Genomic DNA, 22,844 nt, shown 5'->3' with positions numbered 1-22,844 from the left:
CCTTCTGAGATACCAGAAGGTTCCTTCTATTTGTTAGCAGTCTGTTTCTCATACTGACCCCGACTTTATTAAACTGACTAGTCAAATGCCTTTACAAATAATGTAAAATGCTATAGATTTACTTGTTCTTTGCACTTCATGAAAATTCATCTAAATGTTATCAAACCACCTGCTCTTTTTACACACAAGCTCCCCTTTTCAGCACCACTGCTTTGCTGACCTTAGTACAGCACTGCCTGCCAGTGGAGCTGAAACATGAAATCCATAAGGAATTCTAATTTGCTAAAGTTGTTATATTTGTTCTTAGTAAGCTATCCTAAAGAATACCTGGAATATCACCTCTGCACGTTAACTAAACTGTGCTGTACTTCGTATTTATTGGTAGGACAAACACTTCCGAAAATATTTACCTGATGCAAAAAGCTTCACTGCAACTGTAAAATAATTTGTTCTTTTATCTTAACAGTATTCAGCTTCTATTAGAAAAGCTATTCCTTGCGCTATTTCTGAACAGATGCCATAGTTACTTCTGAATAAAATGCTTTACTGCAAATTTATTGTTGCTTAAATAAAACTATGAAGTTTATCCCTCATCTTCAAGCTTGCATTACGACTATCACTGCATTACTCACTCCAGGGTCTCTCTAGTAGAAAGAGAATTGCTGGCTGCAGCCACAGCTGATACGTGGAAGCATGAAATACACAGAAGAACAATGTTTGAAACCTACGCTGAAAGTCAAAATAAAAAGTATCTAGTTACATAATTTTATGCTGCAATAAGAGACCTGAATTTATTTTGGACTTCACAGCTTTCAGTTAGACTGACGGGTAGTAAAAAGCACTACCAAACTGTCTTGCTAAGAGTAAGATCTGAAAGCACCTTCTTATCTTACTACAAATAGAAAATGTCAGAAGAACAGTAGCTGCTCTGGATTTCTTAGCTTCCAGACTGCACAAATCTTCCTTCTCCAAAGACAAACACACATACAAATGTGTGCGTAAATACAGATGTATGCACGTGAACACAGACATCTGCAGACACATACAAACAAATTATTTCTGTAGGCCTGCTTCCCCCTTGAGGTGCTTTGCCTGAGAACTACCTGGTTTCTTGCTGGTTTAGGAGTTACTGCAACAGAGAGAGCAGGACATGGAATACACCTCACTTGCTGTTCACACTTTGAACATCTCAGGAGGTGTTTCAGCCCTGGAATCTCAGAGTGAAAACACCCATCACTGCAAGCACAGCCCTATCACCCCCAGCGAAACAGTGAGAAGCATCACAGTTCTACTCCTGTGTTCAGCCACGTTTCTTAAACACTCCTAGCGGCCATCGGGCTTCCCTGCCAAGGAAAACATGTTCGGATCAGCTGAGTTTTCAGAGTCCAGAAAAAAGAGAAAAAGAATTATGCCTTACTTAAAAATAACTTTTCAGTCTATTTCATATGACTCTCCGCTGAATTCATACATCCCTTCTGACAAAAGAAATGCATACAAAGTCTGACAGTGATTGCTCTTGCTTTACTTAAGCTGGAAATGAAGTGGAAGCAGACAGAACACTGACCTATAAATGTCAGTGACGGAAGAAGAGTAAAAAGGAAATAGCAGATAATTTACTCCATTAGAAAGACTTCAGAGTGGAAATACAGGTAATAAATTGATATAAGATAGCCTAAACCTATTTATGTAAACATATTTTATGACAAAAAAAGCTAACATCTCAAAGTGAAACTGTTGGAACATGCTGTATGCACACCTGCAAAGCAAACCAAAACAGAACATTCTGTGAACAAGCGTGAAAATATAAAAATTACAAAGAAGTACTGCTACCCACTCAGACTGCTGAGCCTGGGTGGGGCAAGATGGTATTCAGACAAGATGACTCTCAAAATCTTACAGAAATTTTGTCATTTTTAGTACAGGTTCAATAAAAACAGAAAAGTAACAGTTCAAAAAGCCAACCCACAAGCAAGTTCTGTCTTGTTTTCCTCTTGGTTGGTTCTTGACAAATCATCTGGGGAGCAGTTACCATTTTAATGGCACTGGTTTTACAGGAACTTCTTTTTAAACTTGTTTATATCCTGGGTTTAATGAGGAGGGAGAATGGGCTGTCACCACTAAGTACATCCCTATAATGACCACAAAGAGAATAAATAGCTGTTCAGGTAATCATCAATGAAGAGAAACACTGGTTCTTACCAACCGGGAAGGAACAATCCCTTACAAGGCTATAATCTAATATTATTTTTTTTTGGTGGAACTTACATTTTCAGTATAAATACAAAAGACAGGAGAACAGAATACAAAAATGCAGCACTGGTCACATTAATGTTTTAACAGTTACAAAGCAACAGAACCTCCTGACACAATACCTACCAGCATTGCCCTGCCCTTGTATCGCAGTGGTGATGGGTACTATGTGCGTTCCGTTCTGTGTTACAGTTTTTATTGGTAGCTGGTGTTGACCTAGAGGTGCCTGTTGCACTATAGTAACTGTCTGTAAGGGTGTGGTCTGAGATGTCTGAATGATACGACTAGCAGCTCCTATTGTAGCATGACTAATAGCAGGTATAGGCTCCACTTTAACTGAAAAACAGAAGATAAAACATTGTTACAAACAAGAAAACGCTGAAGAACCATTTGTTTTTACGCAATCAACCCACACTGAAAAAGCACACCATTTCATTACTAGCTCCAACATCTCTGAGAAATTACAGTGCAAAATCTTCAGTTTTAGCCAAACATTTCAAGCATTCATTGGAAAGAAGTTTCAAATAATAATTCTTCTGTACAAAGAGCTAGCAAAACAACTAATCCCACAGGTTCTCACCTTTTACTTCCTTGTGGTCTCCATTCTCTTGAGGTTCTACCTTGGGCTGGGTTACCATCGCGGCTTGCGTGACTACTGCCTGTCCAGCTACAGTGTAAGTGTTTGCTGGTGCTAATCCAGTCACATTTGTGACAGACACAGCTGGTATCTGGTGGACAACGTGAACTGTCTGAACTACAGGCTGCTGGGATGTCGATGTTGTCACAGGAGTTGCAACAGTGTAGGTGACGGGTTTAATAGTTTGTGGTAGCTGCCGTTGTACAGTAATTAAAACTGGTTGGCTAGATAGAGGTGATCCTACCAAAAAAAGAGATAAAAATTAGGCTGCCAATTTTAATTATTTCTTTTAAGCCAGTCATTCTTTTAAAGTTAAACTAAAGCCTCAGAGGATTAACAACCTCCTTCACTAATGCCTGAATGATCCAAAAGATAAAACCAGACAATGAAGACTATGACACATGGCTGTTCCAAGCCACACATTCCAGGTAACTGCTGCATTAGCTCCATAAGACCTGTACACCACCTGGGCAAAAGCGCCGCCCCCCCCCCCCCCCTCCCCAAATGCAGCTATACTGCCAAAGCTGTGTTTAATACTCATTTAGTAACACTCTTTCGCTTAGACAGTAACCTGTGTGTAACTCGGGTGTCGTGTGCAGTGTGTCTGTCCTGGCAAAACTCAGCTTTCTAGGCTGGGGAAAAGCCTGCTGCCTCTGCTTGGGGCTGTGTTTGCCTTCGCCACATAATGGCCACTGGCACTTCGGGAGTACCAGAGTATCACCAGGAAAATGGATGGCAAAAGTATACAAACTAAGGTAATTAAACAAACCCATCCTTATCCCATCATGCTTTATGGGGGTTTGGTGGTGTTTGGTTTTTTAAATAGGCAATTTCTTACCACTCAAAATTTATTCTTTCTCTTTTTATCCTTTCAATGCTTTTTATCCCTACCTTTGAAAGGATGACGTCCCACAGATGCGTACAAGACATTCGCTAATTTCTGTAACCCATGTAACCTAAAGGTTTTGGGTGTTTTTTCTGAACCAGAAAGAATACATTTTGAAAGGAAATGACACCTGTTACAAGACAGTACGGTCCTATACAGGACAGAAGCACAATCTCTGCTTAGTAACAAAGTGATCAAGGGTGCTGGAACAGCACTTGCTCTAAACATTAGGAGGTTAAATACTTCTGGGTACACGTGCAGCCTTTGTAATATTTATATATTAGCCCTTTCCCGCCTCCAACCCCCAAACGCTTATTTCAGGATTCCTCACCTGGGGCACTCTGTGCAAATCGCGCTTCTTGTATTACCGCTAGTTTTGGCTGGATAGCACTAGGCTCAGGTTCCATTGGGACTGGAGATCCTTCCCTGGACAGACTCTCGGGGGTCTGGACTCCACTGGAGTGCGCAGACAACACTCCAGAGTGATTAGGAGAAGCTGGGGCACTTCTGTATTTAAAAATGAAAGCAGCAGCTGATGTGTTTTAACTTCTGAACTGTGCAAGACAGTGACCTTCCTCTAAAGAGACCGTAACACACGGTGCCCACAGGAGGGCACCTCTGCCTTCTGTCAAGCACAGTTACAACCCACAGCAGTTCTGATGATCTTTAATAAAGCTTCTGTTAAACAGGGACAGAATTTAAAAGCAAACTTCAGGTATAGTTAATGGAGAGGAAGTGGCTGGGTGCCTTCTTAGGGAGACTCTCTAAACAGTCTTGTGAAACATGAACGTTTCTTCTGGTGGAGAAGGATGATGAGCAAATCTCAAGTCTACAGGGCAAGTAATAAAAGATCTGCACCAGCAGAAAGGCCGTAACTTTACAGAGGGAGTAATTTAAACCCATTTATTTCCCCATCATGAATTCTGCTTGAACATTATCGAACTAAATACATGTCATCTCTCAGTTCAATAAAACGGTAGCTGGTATTTCATAATTTTCTTTGCAAACAGTTTTTAAAACGCAGTAGATGGCAGTTAGAAATTAAACTTATTATTCTGTAAAAAAATCCCAAAGGTACAGCAAGGCTTGCTTACATTAACAATCCGATAGTTATGCAAACCGAATCAGTTCTTTAACACTACAAACAAGCAATAAAAACAAGCCTAGTGTATGGGGCAGCTTCCTAGTAAATCATACAGAATTCAAATACTGTGTCTGGATGAAATTAAATTACTAAACTCGTGACTGTATCCAAAGCTATCAAGTCTGTATCAGCCTGAAGATTAAACAACAGCCATAGTCTTTTTGTTCATCTGTTTTTCCTTACCTAGAAGAGAGTGGTCCCAGAGGGGTTCTAAAGCAAGGTACTCCCCTAGGCCGCCTTTTCCTAAAAGCCTGCTCTATTAATTTGCTTTCAGAAGCAGGGTCTATCCTCCAGAATGAGCCTTTGCCTGGTTCTTCCTGGGAACGTGGTACTTTGATGAAATAACGATTCAGAGAGAGATTGTGACGTATTGAATTCTATGGAACATAAAAAAATATGTAGAATTCATATAACTTTTCCAAGTCAGAACGTGGCCTACTGCAGCAGTTCGTACTATAGGAGACTCGGGGTTCAGCTCTTTTAATTCCTTAATTCAACAGAACTCAGAGCACTGCAAAGGCAGTGCCATAAACCTGAAAGGACTCTTGCATTTTTAAAATCTTCCCCAACAATTAAAAAGATAGTATGCTAATGTGGCGGTAACAGGAATCCCATTCAATTCTCTAACGACAAACATGGTGATTGCAACAAATTGTAAGAACACTACAAATACTTATGCATAATGCAGTGTTTTTATAAAAAAAAAAAAAAAAACCACAAACAACCAGTCTTCATACACCACCCTTCCCCCAGGTATCAAAGAAACTGCCAGTTCATTCTAAGAGGAGGGCCAGTAAAATACAGCATATACTGATTCTGATCTTACATGATAAACCTACTACTGTTCCACAATACAGAAAGAAAAGGTTAAATTACACAAGTTCCAAATGCAGCTAGATTGTTGGGAGTTCACCCACAGTCCAGTCTGTCTCAACAAAGGAGCCAAGGATTTAGTGTGTCTAGAAAAACAACAAATGGCAGTAGGTCCTGAAACAGCTCTTCAGCAAGATCTTCATTACTGCACTCTACTTTGCACTTTATCCTCATTTTGCCGTAACACATGCACCTCTTCAATCACAGAGATGTGGAAAACAGCTAACACCATGAAGTGAGTATATCTATGCTTGGCTTTGCACACATGATTTAATTTTTTGTTCTTCTTAAGATAGATAAACTCAAAATCTCTCTAAGTAGTATCACTGAAGAAGATGAAAATAACAATAAGCATACATACTGAAATACCTGAGGGGGGAAGAGAGGGGGAATTGAGAAAAAGCTTTATGTTAACAAAAAAATCTTCAAAATCTTCAAAATCAAATGCCAATCTTGCTGAAATGTCTGAGTTCATGACCCCGATGGCAAGTTTGGAAAACTTAAAGCAATGATAACCATGTATAGTTTCTTAAATGCAAGCTGATGAAACAAAAAATGGTTTTCCCTGCCAAAAATTGAAACAGAACTAGGAAGTGCCAAGAACATGTTTATAAATTGTATTTATTTCTCCATACGCTAGAATAAAAGAGTAGATCCAAAAGTACCTGCTAAAGTAAGTTCACAAAGAGGAGTCTTCAAGTGCTCAGCAAAATGAGACTTTTATAATAAATCAAGGCTATACAATACCTCAATACTATTTATTAAGGTGAAGGATTTGGATACTACACAGATGTATGTACTCTACGTTTTGAATAGTATGTGCATATATAGCCTCAAACATTATTCAAAATATCTATCACATAAGTCAGCCTAACTGTAATCTAACACCTGATGGATCAAAGCTATCAGAGCTATTCATACAGGAGGTAGCCCTGCTGGTGTTACAGCAGTGCAAGCTGGGACTACTGGCTGAACAGCATCTGATTTTCAGCTTTTCCAATTGTTTTTACAAATAGGTGCTAATTATTTATTGCAGAACATACTATGTCTACTGTGTCTATCACTTTGGTTTATAGGAAGTACCATACATCTAAATAAATACACTGTTCTAAAGCAGAATTCTTTAACCATGCATTACAATGTATGCAGGTTTGGTTCCACAACACTTACATAAATAAGCATTACACACACAGATATTCAAGGTATTCCAAAACAGGAAGCAATAAGCACACCAACATTTTATAAACAGAATCTTGTTGCTGAAACAGATCTGTTAGTACAACTGCAGCCAGGATTCTGCATTGCTTATGTGTGAAAGGGAAACAAAAGATTCCTAGCCACAACAACAGCTAAGTCCTTTACTAGCCAAACCATTAGCAAAAAGCTAGGAACAGTTATATTCCCCACTAACCCTGGAATTCCTCTAAGAGTGATTAAACTTTCATACAAGCCCTACGACAAATAAGTATCTGATTAATATTTTTAAATCTATTCCTTTACTGAGAAGGCATGTATTCTTTAGTCTTCTACTTGTACAGCAAGTGGAGTTAATCACTTCTTCACTTTTCCCCTCCCCCAGTCTCCCCAAATTTTACTTCCCTGAAAATAACTTCAGAGCATGCCTCTGTTGCAGATCATGACTGTACTAAGCAGCAACACAGTGAAATTGATACTCCATGATCGACAGTGCAGTCTGAATGTTATACGGGCAAACTGGCCGGTCCTGCTAATTGTGCTCTTCTGTCCTTTGCTGAAACTAAAAACAGCAGCAAAGGCACTGAACCTTTACGCCTATCTGGAAAGGCTATGCCAGACTGATTCATACTCAGTTAGTCATCCTGGAAAATGCTGAGGTTGGTCTCTTTAAAAATGAAAAGAAGGCATTAATTCTACAGGATTGAAGGGTTTGGTCTAACTCCATACAGATTTGATTAAGTTCACAAATAGACTATGCTGCACAAATAAAAAAAGGGGCACGTAATAGTGCAAGATAACAGAAAACACACTTGTTCCTTCACTGTATTGCATGGTCAAGATCACTGTTCTCAAATAAAACTGAACTTGTAACGTTTAATATGCTATTTTATCTCAAGATAACAATATGGATGTTTACACAATTATAAATTACAGAACACAACCACATTCCTAGATAGCATATGTATTTTTAAATCCACAGTGTCAACTGTATTTTTCTTCCCCAAGCGTCTGTTTGTATCCCTCCTAGAAGTTTAGAGAATACCATTCCACAAATAAAGCAATGTTTCCAATACAGAATAATATAAATGGTCTACTCTGTCGGACAACTTGTCAGATAAAGACAACACACTCATTTGACAAATTCTATGTATGAAGGGCTGTTAGGCTCACCAATTGATTTCTTATGACCATTTACAGCTGCCAGTATTACTCACAACTAAAGAAAGTATTCCAGAAATCAAATTTACCTGCCAGCCCTTGTCTGCTGTCCTGTAGTACGGGTAATTTTTAGTTATGTGCGTATAAATTCCATTTAGTGTAAGCTGCTTATCAGGTGCCATTGTAATTGCTTGTACTATTAACTGTGCATAGGAGTAAGGTGGCTTAGAGTCGTCCTGTACAAGGGGAAAAAAAAATAATAAAAAAAAAAAAGAGAAGCATGCATCAACAAACTTTAAAGATACACACAGCCCTTCCTAATGAAAAGTTACAGAACAGAATGAACTTGATTTAAGGCACTTTTGGATAACCAAAATCTTGAGGCAGAAAAGAAAGTAAGACAATTCTGCTCTTACGATTAGCAGATTTTAAGATAACATTAAAAAAACAGAAAAACATACAACAGTAAACAAATTTCAACAGCCTATAAACAGATATATAACTGAAAATATATACACACACACCCCCAAAGAGAAGAGAAATAAATAAATCTCACATCTAATCACAAAAACCTACAGATTGTTTTTAAAGTCTGTAACGTTAAATACTACTTAGTGCATACGCTTTAGCCAACAAAATTTCCGAAGCCTTCACTTCAGATGTATGGGATTGATTTCAAACAATGTTTACCTTTGGGCTATCTCCACCCGATGCTTCCTTGTCATTTTCTGACTGTGAATTGTCAGCCATTAAATGTAGGTCAGATGGTATTACACGACTCATTTTGTACCCTGAAGAGCCTGCACCACGGGGGCTAGATGGGCAGGAATTTGCAGCACTGTAGAGCATAAAAAGAAGATCCTACTATTTTGTTATACAGTATATCACCACATTACGTATAATCAAAAAGCTCTTATTGCAGAAAAGCCCACTACCAGAGCTTCTAGAGTACAGTTAAGGGTCTGTCAGTATTCCATTATAAACCCCATCTTCCAAGCCTTTCTAACTCATCCATGGGAATTAAAATCACTGCAGGAAGAAACCTGTCAGATGAAGCTCAGGCTTTCCTCCTCAAAGGAAAAGGAATTAACCGATTTATTAGGTTGTATTGTATTTGTGTAAGATTTGCCAACAGAAAAGTCCATTTTAACTACATAAGCAACCACAAATTTTAAGACACTCATTTGAAACAAGAAACACATCTTGCATGAAATCTCTGCCATATGCTTGTATTCAGTCTGCTCAAAAAAGATCATCTCTCCTGTGCAGTATTACTGCACATTTGAGGAAAATACAGTGAGCAGTGAGGGGGAAAAAAGTTTTGATTCTAATTTAAGTCTAACCCAACATTATTTTACGCGTTTACAGGTGTGTGCACATACATATGCACACATATGTATGTATAAAAATCATAAACACATACAAATGGGATGCATCAGCACTGACTCATATAATTTAAAGCAGTGTCAGGCCAACAGAGCAGATACACTGTTAAAAAGCAAAAGACAGCACCAAACAAACAAAAGAAGTGCCTCTTGATACCTCCCATTTTGCTTTCCATCTCAGAAAAACAAAGATAAAATTGTATATAATTCCACCGTTAACTTCTTTCTAATGGTTGTCCCTCTGCCTTGCACAGTCCCCAGGAACCACAGCTGCACAAAGCCAGTCAGTAGGTGATGTCTGTCCCCTTCCCCCAAAAAAATATTTTGGCAGTTCTCTACAAGGATGCATACTTCTCAGCAATCCATGACGCAACTGATTCCAACACAATCCTCAGAAATTCCAAAGCAGTTAACTAAAAATTAGGACGAGGAAGCCTGCTGTGCCCCCAGAACCAGCCTTATCTCCAAAGACAATCTTTAACCTAACTTGAATCTATGGTTCAAAATATCAAGTAACAAATAAAGATAGAGAACGTTATTCAGATTTATACAATAAAGCCTTAGCAAATTTACCTCTGTTAAGTTTTATTTTTCTGTCTGGCCTCTCAAGTTTTTTGCTACCTCCCTTTTTATGTACAGAAAAAAAAGAAGGCACTGTAGGTTGGGCAATACATATTAAAAAAAATATTCTTCAAGTTTCACATCACTAGAAATTCACCAACAATTTGCTACTAGTGACATACTATACAAGGAAGACTGGATTTTTTAAGTGTTGTATGGAAGACTCCTTGATTAGAGCCAAAACATGTAACTAATTTATTTTTTTAAATATAGGTCACTGCTGTTCTATGTTTTCACATATCAACTGACAACATCCCTCTACTGTGCTCACTTTAGCATATATTGACAAAGCGACACATATGGTATAATCAAAGCAAGTTTACAAGTCTTCTAAAAAACAGGATGATTTGAAGAGAAACTGTCAAGCTTTGCTCTCAAAATAGACTCAAAACTGATGTTTTTTGTTGTTTTGTTTTGGGTTTTTTTGTAATAAACTACACTCAACAGGTGCATGAAAGCCTGGAAGAAAATCAGAAAATTCATAGTAAAGACTGCAGCAATATATATGATATTATCTGAAATATTTGTGAGCTGCTCTGTCATTTCTTGAGTAAGATATGTTTTCTCTGAATTTTAATAAGAAAGCAAACCTGTTATACAGTCAAGTTTAGATGTCTTTTCTCCTTACTTCTACCACTTACATAGATCTCATTAGACATTACAATATTGAGATCAAGATCTTGGCAAGCATGAAAGAAGTCAATTATCCTTACATTCAAATTTCATTAACAAGATCTATATTTTAAAACACCAAGCATTAACAGTCCTTCACTCAAGTGAAGACACAGTAAGTGAGCAGGGAAGAAAAAAAAAACAACTTTCAAAAGCATGTATGTGACTTTGAAACACAACTTTCAGTGCCTTTAAATGAAATTTTTGCTCATGAACTTCCTATGAATTTAAAAAATTGCATCGAAACTCATTTTACCAGTTTGTGAGGACAGGTCACTCATGCTTAATTGAGTTTGGTCCCTAATAGCAAGTTGGACAATGGCTACGATTACCAAATTAAGCAGCACAGCAAGTAAAAAACCCAGATTAATCTCCTGTGCAGAAGACTTCCCTATACTAAACTCTACGTCTTACACTGTATTTTAAGTACAGTGTCTGTTTACCTCCAGCAATGACTAATCAATAACAAATCTTCTGGAGTAAGAGATCAGTCCATTTTCCACACTAATGATAATCAAAGAACATTTTTTTCTGATGATAGACTTCAAGAGGATAGCAACTAATCAGAATGTTTAACATGGCATAATTTGAATTTATCTCATTTAAAGTGTTGCCGTAAGCATGCAAGAGTAAAAAGTAATCTATATCACCTGGAATGCAAGAAGATATGCTCCTTTGCTGTTCTAAGAATGCCAGGCTCCTGAGCAAACTTACACATTTAACGTATTACATTTTAGTATTAAAGCCTGTTGATGCAACTGTCTTAGCAGAATGGTGGTTTTCTCCAAGGCAGGTAATGCTGAGCTTCAACTAAGCTTTTACCACAAAAGCAAAATACTTAAAAGGAATTAAAAAGCTGTTTCAAGTCTGTAACCATACGTTGCCCTATATGCAATCTGCAGGGTTTAAATACCTGATGGTTCCTGTGGGAGAGGGGAGAGGGCTGATCAGGTGAGCCATGTTGTCTGGAATGTTTATTGTTAAAGGAGAGATCTGGGGTTGCACAGGCTTCACTGGGGACTCCGGGGCCTCCTGTTTTTCTCTCTTTTCATTGGACAGAGCTGTGAATGTTATCTTGATGTTTGTGCTGGGAAACCTGAAAGTACAGCTGAAAAACAAAAAAGCAAATAGATGAGCCACTTGTTTACAGAATGTAGTATTTTCTGCATAATTCGCACATCACCCAACCTTATTTAAAAATAAAAAGGTATGGTATCTTACGTAATCACCCGTAACCATCTTCATTTTACAGATCATACAAAAAGATCAACGTGACCAGAAAAAGGTCCCCAGGTAAGCAATTTTACAATTTGGAAAGAAACTGAGGCAAGCTCAATTCTTTGCAACAAGGGCAGTTGATGAGTTGTCTCTATATTTCTTGAGGTTCATCCTGATCCTGTAACTGTCCCTAAAAGAAGTATTATTTTGAAGACAAAAGGCTATTATATTATGATGCCAAAGAACAGCATTGGCAATTGAACAAGCAGGTCCATGACATTAAAATTAATCGGGAGCATAAATATTGGCCACTTTGAGGTCTACCCAGTTTCACAGACTGGTCTAACAGATTTGGTTTCTTTTCTCTTAAAATGCTTATTGAATTAAACACGTATCAATCCTAATTCCGATCACTTACAGAATATATGGCTGTTGTAGCACTACATTTTCAGAGCAGAATTTTAAGAGCCAATTGCAATAATTGTCCGTTTTCGCATATGACCAAAGATCGCAAGCCCAAAGTTAGAGTAATGATAAATAAACAATATGCAATTATTTAGAAAATAAAACAGAATTAATGCACCTTTGAGTATTTCCCTTTCTATATCCAATTAAAGAGAACAGGCTGTTTCTAACTTCTCAGTAAATAAACAGATTGAGTGAACAAGAAACTTAATTTTGTCTCAACAAAAGCATCTATAAAAATACAGTCCAAATAACTTTACTACCTCCTTGTTCTTAAGCTGTTAAGACTACTCTCAGCACTAAACCAACAATTATATTTACACACCACTTCCACATGATGAAAAGGACTTTCCAACAACAGACTTCCCAGAAAAAAACTTAGAAAATGTTTGTTTGTTTGTTTGTTTAAATGATTCTAGGTAGATCAAGTTTATAAAGAAAGGAAACAGCAGCATGATGGAACAGGCCTAAAAAAATGTAGCTATGAATGCAAGATACAGACTGTAAACAAAAGTGATCATTTCTCGGAAAAATACATTAAACATAAAAGTGATGTAAGAATTGGAAGGAACATTCAGCTGCGGAGTAGACTTAAAAACACTAACTCTCATGTGTTTTGGTTTTTATTTCTCGAAATTAATCTGAGGGTGTTTACAGAACAAAGGCAGCATTTGATTTTCACGATGTCTCTTGCCATGTGCACTGCAGCGGTTCTTTTTTCCTACAATACACGCTCAAGGATCAGGAAAAAAGAGAAAGAATTGACAATGACCTTCCTTTCCTCTCAGTGTTACTTCTCAGTATGGACCATGTCCGAATTTAACAGACGACCTATTTCTGAAACATGCTCAATGTACTAAATTAGGAACAGAATCTATGCCAAAAAACTGCACATGCACTTCAGCAAGGAAGTTAAATGGACCAATTTCTGCGTTTAGTGCATTTTTGGGGGGTGGGGATGGAAAGTGTTGTGTGTGTGTGTTTTGTTTTGAATACATCTTCAGTAACAAGTCACTTTGCTTCTTCCAGTAAAAACTATCTTGCTTACATTGTTTTAGTGACAACTGACAGAGGTCTCAGCTGTTTTCTAAACATTTCAGTTAATCAGCAATAATGACAACACTACTCAGGTGTGTGCAAAGAGGGTAGCCAAAGGCACCCTTTTTGCTGAAGATTAAATAAAAATCCCTGTGAGAAAGTGAACAATAAAATCTGTTCGACATACAGACAGGTTTAAATTTTAGTCACCTGTTTTACATATTCTATGAGGCTATTCCATACCTGCAAATTTAACTTAATGCTTTCAGAAAAACATGGGAACAACTGGACACAACTTTAGATGCTCATTCACAGGTTAGATTTCTTATTGCTTAGTAAAAAAACCCAGTACATACTAATAATAATAACAATAACCAACCAGAGTACTGTGGTGCTGGGGTGGGGTCAGGACAGGAAGGAGGTAGATCTTCATGACTTAGACACAAGTGCCAGAAATATGGAAACACATACTCGAAAAGTCCTCCAATCCTCCACGTGAGTATGCATGTTAAGACATCTCCCTTCTACATTACTGCGTTACCTAAATGCATTCTCTCTCCTGTGGGCACCTTTCACAAAAAAAGGTAAGGGCAGCTTACGCAGGTAAGACTAAAGTGCAGATTTTGTATTATAGCAGAGACATGGTGCTCTCGTTGGGGGTGGGGGGGAACCCCACACACACCACCCGCAGAACCAGGAGCTCTGATTAGTCAATGGTACTGTATAGTTTATAATTGCACCAAACTTGGAACTTATAGTCGGGAACTGTATTAAAACCTAAATGTGTTACTGTTACAGTTTACATTTCACATGCTGGGCTTGAAAGGATGTCATTACTAAGGAAGACACAAAATACTTACAAATCACTATCTGGTTAGAACATGCAAACACCTGAATATTATCAAAAGACCACATCTGTCAATTGATTCATATTTGTAAACAGAGTTGGCTTTTTAATAGCTGGAATTCTGCCAAAAAGTAGAATAAAGAATATCCTAACCAACAGATTTTTCTGAATAAATTGCATTAACGCAAATGTGTTAGATATACTCCCAAAATCAAAGGAAGGAACATGTTCTAATTTGATCAGAATCAAGTTGGTTTGGGCATATTCTTTAGTTATACAATGAACTAAAAAACCACAGCACACCCACAGGGAGAGACCTGATCAAACATTTAGTCTACAGCAAGCTGAATTTGATTTTACTCACTGTTTAAAGTGTTTACAATAGTTTCATGATGTGCTGCCACGGGATGGTTGCTATAGAAGAAACTAATCTACACAACCCACCTTAAAAAAAAAAAAGGGGGGGGGAAGAAAAAAGTTTTGCAAGGTGTCAACTACTCAACTACATTCTTCGTTTTGAAGAATGCCATTTGAAGTAGGAAATGAAACTGAGCAACCAAGATTGATCCAACAGATTCCTAAAAACAAATGTTTACAAAACGTCTATGTTTGAACTGCTATATTATGAAAAGTGTGTTAGGTGTTTTAAGTGATGAAAACAAATAGCACTATTAGGCTGACAGGCCAGCCTTGTATTTTATGTATTTCAAACAACTATTCACAGTATCCACACAAATAATTTTGCACATTTATTGATTATGATAGGTACTTGCTTTGTGCTTTCTACAGAGCATCACAAAGGAGGACAGCATGCAATCTAGGAAACTGCAGCACAGGTGTCAACGAAAATGCAACTCATGATCCTAATTATTCTTTTTAAAAAAAGTTCATTCTGGGTTGACTACTGGAAAACACACAGGCAGCATCAAATTATTTTAAACTATTCCCTAGAAAACTCTTACTATCTTTACAGCTCCCAGCAAAATGGAGACATGCTGATCTAGGCACTACCACTAAAGCATTTAGCAACTTTGTAGGGTGCCAGATAAGTGTCTTGTGGGAAAATGTGCAAAGTCTAGTTTTGCCACATCTGTATTTCTAATATTTTCTCACCTCCCCTCAGTGGTTCTGTCTGTACTGCAGGGAAAAGCTAATTATACACTTGTAATTCTGCCTATATTGAAATACCATCTGATTGAAACTGAGGAAATCCATCCTGCCTCCATCTGGGGAGCCAAAACATAGAAGTAGGAATCCAATTTCCTCCCTGTACATAAAACCTGCTATAACACTCAGTGCCTCAGTACCCTTTGAATTATTCTGGTTTAACTCTCTTTAAGAACCAGGACCAAAACTGGACAGAAGTTGCCATCCTACTGTTCTTTTATCAGCACCTCCACATTTTACATTCAAATAGATTATAGGGGTTCGGCACTAATAACCCCGTAAGTCATGGTAGTTACAACTGTATAGTTCAATTCTTTCACATTGACTACAACACTGAACACCAGTTAATGTAAAGGATCCCCCTGTATTTTAAACAGATCTAAAAGATCTGAGTGACAGTTTTCAAACTCTTGTTGATTTACTGAGAACCAAGAAAAGCTTCAACTTTTTACCTTAAGAACCCAGACAGGATCTGGGAGATTGCTTTTGCCAATTTCAGACTTCAAATACTTTAAAGGCAAGCATGGGCAACAGTGTAACTCACCTCAAAGTGAAACTGAGATAATTAATAACAATTAATAACACCTGTACCACTAAATAGACTTTTTTTTCAACTCTGATTTTCTCCAACAGTACAGCAGGCTTCCTTCTCCTCATTCTTCCTGCTCCTCCCCAATTTCATCAGTAGACTAACAAAACCCATGGCAATAACTGTACTTCTAGATACCGCCTCCCTTCCATGGAAGGGAGACTGGAAACTAACTCCTTTTCTAATTCCTCTTACCCATCTACTTATGACTCACCTTCCAGTTGGTCTTTTCCCATCACTCCAGTAAAAATGCTCCTCAAAGCCAATTTATTTATACTTCTGGTAAGAAGACATGCACATTTGAAGATTAAGTCACCAGTAAGGTACTATAGTGCACATTTCTAAGCCCACTTTTGATTCAATTCTATTTTAAAAGTCAAGGAAAAATTGTTGGTTTACATCCTTCAGCTAGAACCACAGAGAAACTGAATTTGGGAGGGACCTCCTAAGGTCCCTAGCCCAATCTCCTGCTCAAACCAGGGCAACTTCCAAGTCAGACAAGGTTGCTCAGGGCCTTGTCTAATCAAATTTTGAAGCCTTCTAAGGATACAGTTGAGCAGCCAATTCATTCCTGTAATTAGCCACACTAACAGTGAAGGAGCTTTCTCATTTGTCCAGGTATGATTTCTTAGTTGTAACTTGGCTACAGCTGCTTGTCCTCAAACTGTGAGCCTCACAGCACAGCCCGGCTCCATCTTTTTTACAACCATCATTTAGGCAGGGGAAAAAATAAAAATTAAAAAAAAAAAAAATTACACTGAAGTCCTTTAGCCTCTCCTCATACACCACACATGCCAGTTCCCTAAGCATCTCAGCAACCCTCCCCTCACCTCTCCAGTTTGTCATCAGTTTTCTTTGTACTGGGTGCCCAAAACCAGACACTGTTACCACCCAGTACAAGGCCAGCTTCCACCACCACAAGGATACACTGCTTAAACAGCCTCCTCCCCCCCAGGCCCCCCAGCCTCTGCAGAGCTGCTCTCCAGTCAGTCATTCCCAGCCTTTACCTACCCCAGATGCAGGATTTTACTTTTCAGAAACTTCAGAAGATTCCTGCCAGTCCATTCCTCCAGCTTACCAGCATCCCTCCAGATGACAGCACTGCCCTCCAGCATATTAACCGCTCCCCAGCCCCAATCCGGCATTACCTGCGACCTGCAGCAGGTCCACTGACAAGTAACAGCACTGACCCCAAGGCCACAAGGTGCGAAAGCCACACAAGGGTACTGCTTCCTCTGTGCCGTTCTACATAACATCTGTAAATTAAATCTAAGACCAGCAAATCAAAGCTGGGTGGTAATTAAGCGTCCATAGGAACATGGTACTTGGAAATTACAATTTGTATGACCTCCTGCTAATGGGTAAATTTCAGTATGAAAGAACAAGCACCACAATTTCATCTTTTCTCCATTTGCTGCTTCATTAATTATTGATTCCATCATCATGGTTTATTAGGAAATTAATTGCAAATTAAACTATATTTAGCTATTGGTTTAAAATCGTTTTTTTAAATAAGCAAGACTTAAATACAGACTTTACAAAAACAACTAGAAATGCCACGGAGGTAAAAAAGCTCTAAAGGCTGAAGTAAAACTACATACAATTTCAGTCTTTGTAAAGTCTGTGTATTTTGCCTTGATGTCCTGAGAAAAAGATGCATCTCTAAAGAAAGAGCTGACCTTGGCTCCTCACACAGATCAAACTGTTACACACAAAACCTGTAAGAAAAGATGTTACTCCATGTCTTGGAGGTACCTGAAAGAAGTAACTTCTGTTAACTTGGAGAAAAGCAACAATTCCCATACCAAGGAGAAAGTGGTCATTTCATTCAGCCTACCCTTTTCCAAAAGAAACTTAACTTCCTCATCTTCTGAATCTTACCCCAAAAGATTTCTGATTGTTCAACAACAAGAACAGGCATACCGAATTATTCACATCCAGAATTTATTTTTACGACTTTGGGCTGTGTTTAATTGAACTGGAAGTCAATATTGCAGTCCATTTCCACAAAAGAATCATCACCTTTAGACCTAAACAGAATCAACAAAACCAAAACTTATTAAAAAGACAAACTGAACTGAATTGCTTCAAAGCAGATTCAAAATGTCAAGATAATCTTAAAGTACCCAACAGTTAAAAATCTGGGTTTCAAAACTAATAATGAAGGTAGATACATAAATCCATCCAAATAGTCACAATATTAAATAGCCACCTGGAAACTGCCAGCAGTAAATTATTACTAATAAAGCATAGGTTATTAGGGAAAAAAATTACACACTTTTCTGTGGAAAACACTTCCTTAACTCTTTAAACACAAAATTTGTTTTACAAAGTCTTTTTTCTAAGTTTTCGAGGATTACATTACAAAGTGCTGCTGTAGAAAACTTACACTATGAAATGTAATGCTAGTTACATTTGGAAATGTAATGAAGAAAAATGCTAGTACAGGAAATCTTATAATGGATATACTGGAAAAGGGTGATCCAGTATATTATAATACTAATCAGATTATAATTATTTTCTTATTGTCCAAAACAGCAAGAACTTTCTCAATGTACAATTTTTTAAACATGTACTTGTTCATCTACATGAGGTATAACCTTGTGCTGCTATCACATGTTTTATCTTTAACATTGTATTTGTAAAACTTTCTATATTGTTGGCAATAGAAGAAAGGAGCATCCATTTTTCTCTACTGACAGGGGTTGGAAAAAACAAAATCCCTTCTAAAATTTATAGTAAAGAAACATAAAGCCCAACTCCTCTATCAGCTTTTTTAAAAGGAAGTTTTTAATGCTCTTCTGCTTGCAGTTGACCACACCCTGCACAGCAATGTGAGAACCTACCCCAGCAGGAACACAGCGTCACTTCCTACAAGGGCATGTACACATACACGTTGTTAAGATGGATTCTTCCTCCTTCCTGCCTCCATGGTTTAAACTGAGTCCTGATTTGGCTAATTTACCATACTTACACTGAATTATGTTTGGCTATTACTAGTCAGGACACTTCTAGAGGTTACCCAAAAAGCATCTGCCCTTTAAAAAGTGACAGCTTTCTCCTCTGGGGAGTGAATCATGACCTCATGCGTGTTTCCCTTAATTCTCTGTATCCTTTGCGATTGATTTCTGTTGACTGAAGATCAATAGTTGCAAAGCATGTCCTCCACAAACAGAAAATGCGAGGGCTGTATAGCAAGCTTGACCTCTAATACCGTAAGGAACAAAACACTCTCAGATTTTTAAAACAGCAATTAGATTTTTTTATTCTGAGCACTGGGAATGCTTTTTGCAAGTATTTTTGAGCTTTTCCAGGTGTGCCATCACTGTCTACACAGTGACATAAAGCAGGATGAAAAAATACCCTAAAGAAAAAGATCACTGATCTGTCTATAACTCAGATATCTTAAGATTCAAAAGCAAAGATCTACGCATCATCAGAAGTCTAGAAATATTGCTGTAGCCTCGTGTTAATTCAAGATGGCCAACAAAACACTTTTACCAAATCCTAAGCAGGCTGGAAATAGGACCTAGCCGTAAATTAATGCCCCCCACTGCCGGAAACCTAGGTTACATACTTCCTCACTCATGTTTTAGCAAGTGCATAAGAACTACGTAAAGCTGTTGGTATTCATTACAGGAATGGTGCTAACCTGCCTTCAGAAGGGTCTGGAACAAGCTGTCTGCGTCAAAAAATAATCCTATGACAACAGAATATTGATGACAACACCAGGAACATTCCTGAACCACTAGCAGCAAACACAATCTGAGTAATAAACACATGCTGCTGTTTGAAACTGTGTTGAATTCTTCTTTCCCACCTAGAAAGCTAACTTCATAAGAAGCACCACATTTTTAACCCTATGTTCACAACAATTCCTGTAAGGGTGTTTTAAGAGTGGAGACTGAAAAAGACTTGTCCGGAAGTTCTTCAACTACAGCAATTTTGCTGCAAATGTAAATGATTCTGTTAACAACTTAAAGCTGACCTCACCCTTCCCCTGCATTATTATGCTACAGAAACAAGCATTAACGAAAGTGCTATTACACATTTTCAAAGGTTCTTCTTTTAGAAGTCAGACATCTCATTTTCTCTATATACCAACCACACAAACACTGGTATTGATCAGCAGCAAAAACATTTAGGTTATCCTACATGTCATGGCAATGTGCTATGATTAATTAAAAATACATATCTCAAAATCATAAATTCCCACTGCGTTCTCCTCTCTTCTTAAAGGGCAATATATTTAAACCAGCAAGAAGGAAGAAGAAGAAAAAAAAAAAACCAAACCAAAAAAACAAACAAAACCTAAAGAAATTCAATACAGTAGCCCTGCACAGGCTGCAGGAACCGAGAAAGAAATTGGCCTGCAGGCAAGAATGTAGGCAGCAGTTACTGTAGAAACCAAGCTCTTCGTTGCTTTTCTCTAAGCAAAAGAAAGACACAAAAGAGCTGGAAAACAGCGATCGATGGGAAGCAGCTTATAAAGCTGCTTGTCACATCTGCTGCAGGAAAACCAGACACTAATTCATTAAAACTGCTCATGTAATGCCTCTGGAATTTGAGGCTCCCCAGCCTGTGAATACAAAAGAAACTCCGCCTATGGAAACACTGCATTTTCGGGTATTTAGCATCTCTGTACACAAAAGCCGTATGCAGAGTCAGGTTGTGTGGTCTCTATCCCTAAATTTCGTTCTAAACTATAAAAACAAATTAAAATTTGTCCAAAAGATTGTGTGCCTCTACCTTTGTCAAATTTCAAATAGCTGTTGCGAGTCCCAACAGAGCATACGTAACTCCGTAACACAATAGTTTCCTGTTTAAAAAACAGAAACAAAACACTTGCAACAGGAAAGTAAAAATCAGTCATCATTTCTTCTTCCTTCCAGATAACTGTATTTAACAATGGTTTCCTATTATCAAATATGCAAGCTCAAACTTTCACCATGACAGTAACTACCATTCAAAAACTTTTCATAAAGCATAAAATTTACAAACACAGCTGAGCTGAAGTAGACAAACCAAAGCCACTAGTATCCTTTATTACCAAGTTACCTAGTTACAGAGGTGCCTGGCATTTCACCCTCAGTTGTAGGGTGCTCATGGGGATGCAAAAGTTCATATGGTAACACTGAAGTTATGATAGTAATGTTACTCAGCACTAAATAAAAAGCTATCAGCAAACCAAACTGAACTGCTTAGAGCCAAACATATAGCACTTGGCATTTTAACTATTCCTTACAATTAAAACAGCAAGGGGAAGGACAGTGAACAAGTGCTGTCATGATGTGTTTTGACGCAAGCATAATCATAAAAAAAGCTCTTATGACTCACACATCACTTTAGTAACAAAATACTTCATTTATTACCTCATCAGAGACTTGCATTCTATTGCAAAATCATGCCAAAACTCCCTAATCATTACCAAAAGAACAGCTACCCACAGAAAAAAAGATTATTCCTGAATCAAGGAAGCAAAGTTTATTTTAGATGGGCTTTTCAAGACAGAACACCGTTTCCAAGAGCAAAACAGTCCTTTATTTCACACAGAAATCCATGACTAACTCAGGCCATTGAAGAGTGACAAAAACTGCTTCCTACCAACTCTAATTTTGAGTAGACAGCAGTGTTTAATTTCCCCCTTAAATCTCCTTGTCTGGTCAAAGAACAGACTTTTTTCAAACTCTTCTCAAAAAGCTATGGGCATTAATTAAATTTCACAATTACCTACCTAAAGATGTTTGATGTTCAAGGGCTTCGCATACTTGCTTCACTTTGCAGATACTGCTGGGCTGAGTATCAACAGAAATCAAGTTTTCATGTTATATTCTGTGATTTTTTTTTTTAAACCAACTGTACTCTGAAGAACGTCTGCTCAAACCATTTTTCCATTTTTTGTCTATTTGCAAATTCCTAAAACTCTTCTAGTGAAGGTGCAGACTCTCTAGAACTTCTATACGCATGACCTGCTCCACTGTGTTACACAAACCTACTTTCCTTGATCACTTGTGTGGGCACTCAAGAACCAATCAAGACTCCAAAACAAGTCTGAAAGGCCACAAAGTGATGAAACTATTTAATCTACAACAAACACATTGTTACTGGAAAATATTCCTCAAGAAGCACTCCTCCTGAGCTATTCTTCTAAGACTGTGCCAAGTTCTCAAATCGTGGGCTGTTGTAAGGGGCAGCAGGAAAGTGCAGAAGGATTAAAAACGAATAATAACAACAGGCATGATTTAACAAGTCACATAGTCATGCAAGTAGGAGTCTGTCCAGGAATAAAAAAATAGACTAAATCAAAATCTTCATCAGAATATAGGTTAACTGTTCTCACTGTGCTGATAAAGGAACAACAGTACTGAGAAGGAAAGTGTATAGCATGCAAACATGAAGCATGGGATTAATTTCTCCAAGCGCAAACCTGTACCTGTGTTAGTCATGTAACTTCACAGCAAGTGAAAATGAACAGACACTTAGTGGTGTATATCCCATAGAAGGGAAAAGCCTAAAAGGGTTTGGGGAAATCAGATCTAAGGTTGCCTATTTTTCACTGAATTTAAAGGGAGCCTAGGTGTAGACATACACACACACACTCACTCACGCACGCCCCAATATTAAGCAACATGAAACCCACTCCAAACAAGAACTATACAAAGTAATGAAAAACAAAACCAAGGTTCCTGAAGCACAG

At 37.9% G+C, this 22,844-nt stretch overlaps 1 protein-coding gene across 1 annotated transcript in view; it reads right to left on the bottom strand.

Annotated features, from left to right (window-relative positions):
- FOXK2 (forkhead box K2) overlaps nucleotides 1–22,844 on the bottom strand; it is a 49,777-nt gene that overhangs the window by 3,627 nt on the left and 23,306 nt on the right. Inside the window, exons 2-8 of the mRNA XM_080395574.1 lie at nucleotides 11,737–11,931; nucleotides 8,836–8,983; nucleotides 8,235–8,381; nucleotides 5,101–5,294; nucleotides 4,105–4,280; nucleotides 2,831–3,127; nucleotides 2,377–2,586 (exon numbers count right to left, since the gene is read on the bottom strand). Coding sequence (XP_080251700.1) covers nucleotides 2,377–2,586; nucleotides 2,831–3,127; nucleotides 4,105–4,280; nucleotides 5,101–5,294; nucleotides 8,235–8,381; nucleotides 8,836–8,983; nucleotides 11,737–11,931 — 1,367 coding nt within the window. The remainder of the gene's footprint in view (nucleotides 1–2,376; nucleotides 2,587–2,830; nucleotides 3,128–4,104; nucleotides 4,281–5,100; nucleotides 5,295–8,234; nucleotides 8,382–8,835; nucleotides 8,984–11,736; nucleotides 11,932–22,844) is intronic.

This window comes from Falco punctatus, assembly GCF_963210335.1.
Source record: "Falco punctatus genome assembly, chromosome: 1".
Taxonomy (NCBI): Eukaryota; Metazoa; Chordata; class Aves; order Falconiformes; family Falconidae; genus Falco; species Falco punctatus.
Note: the sequence above shows the minus strand (reverse complement) of the source record. Positions and strands in the feature narration are given on the sequence as shown.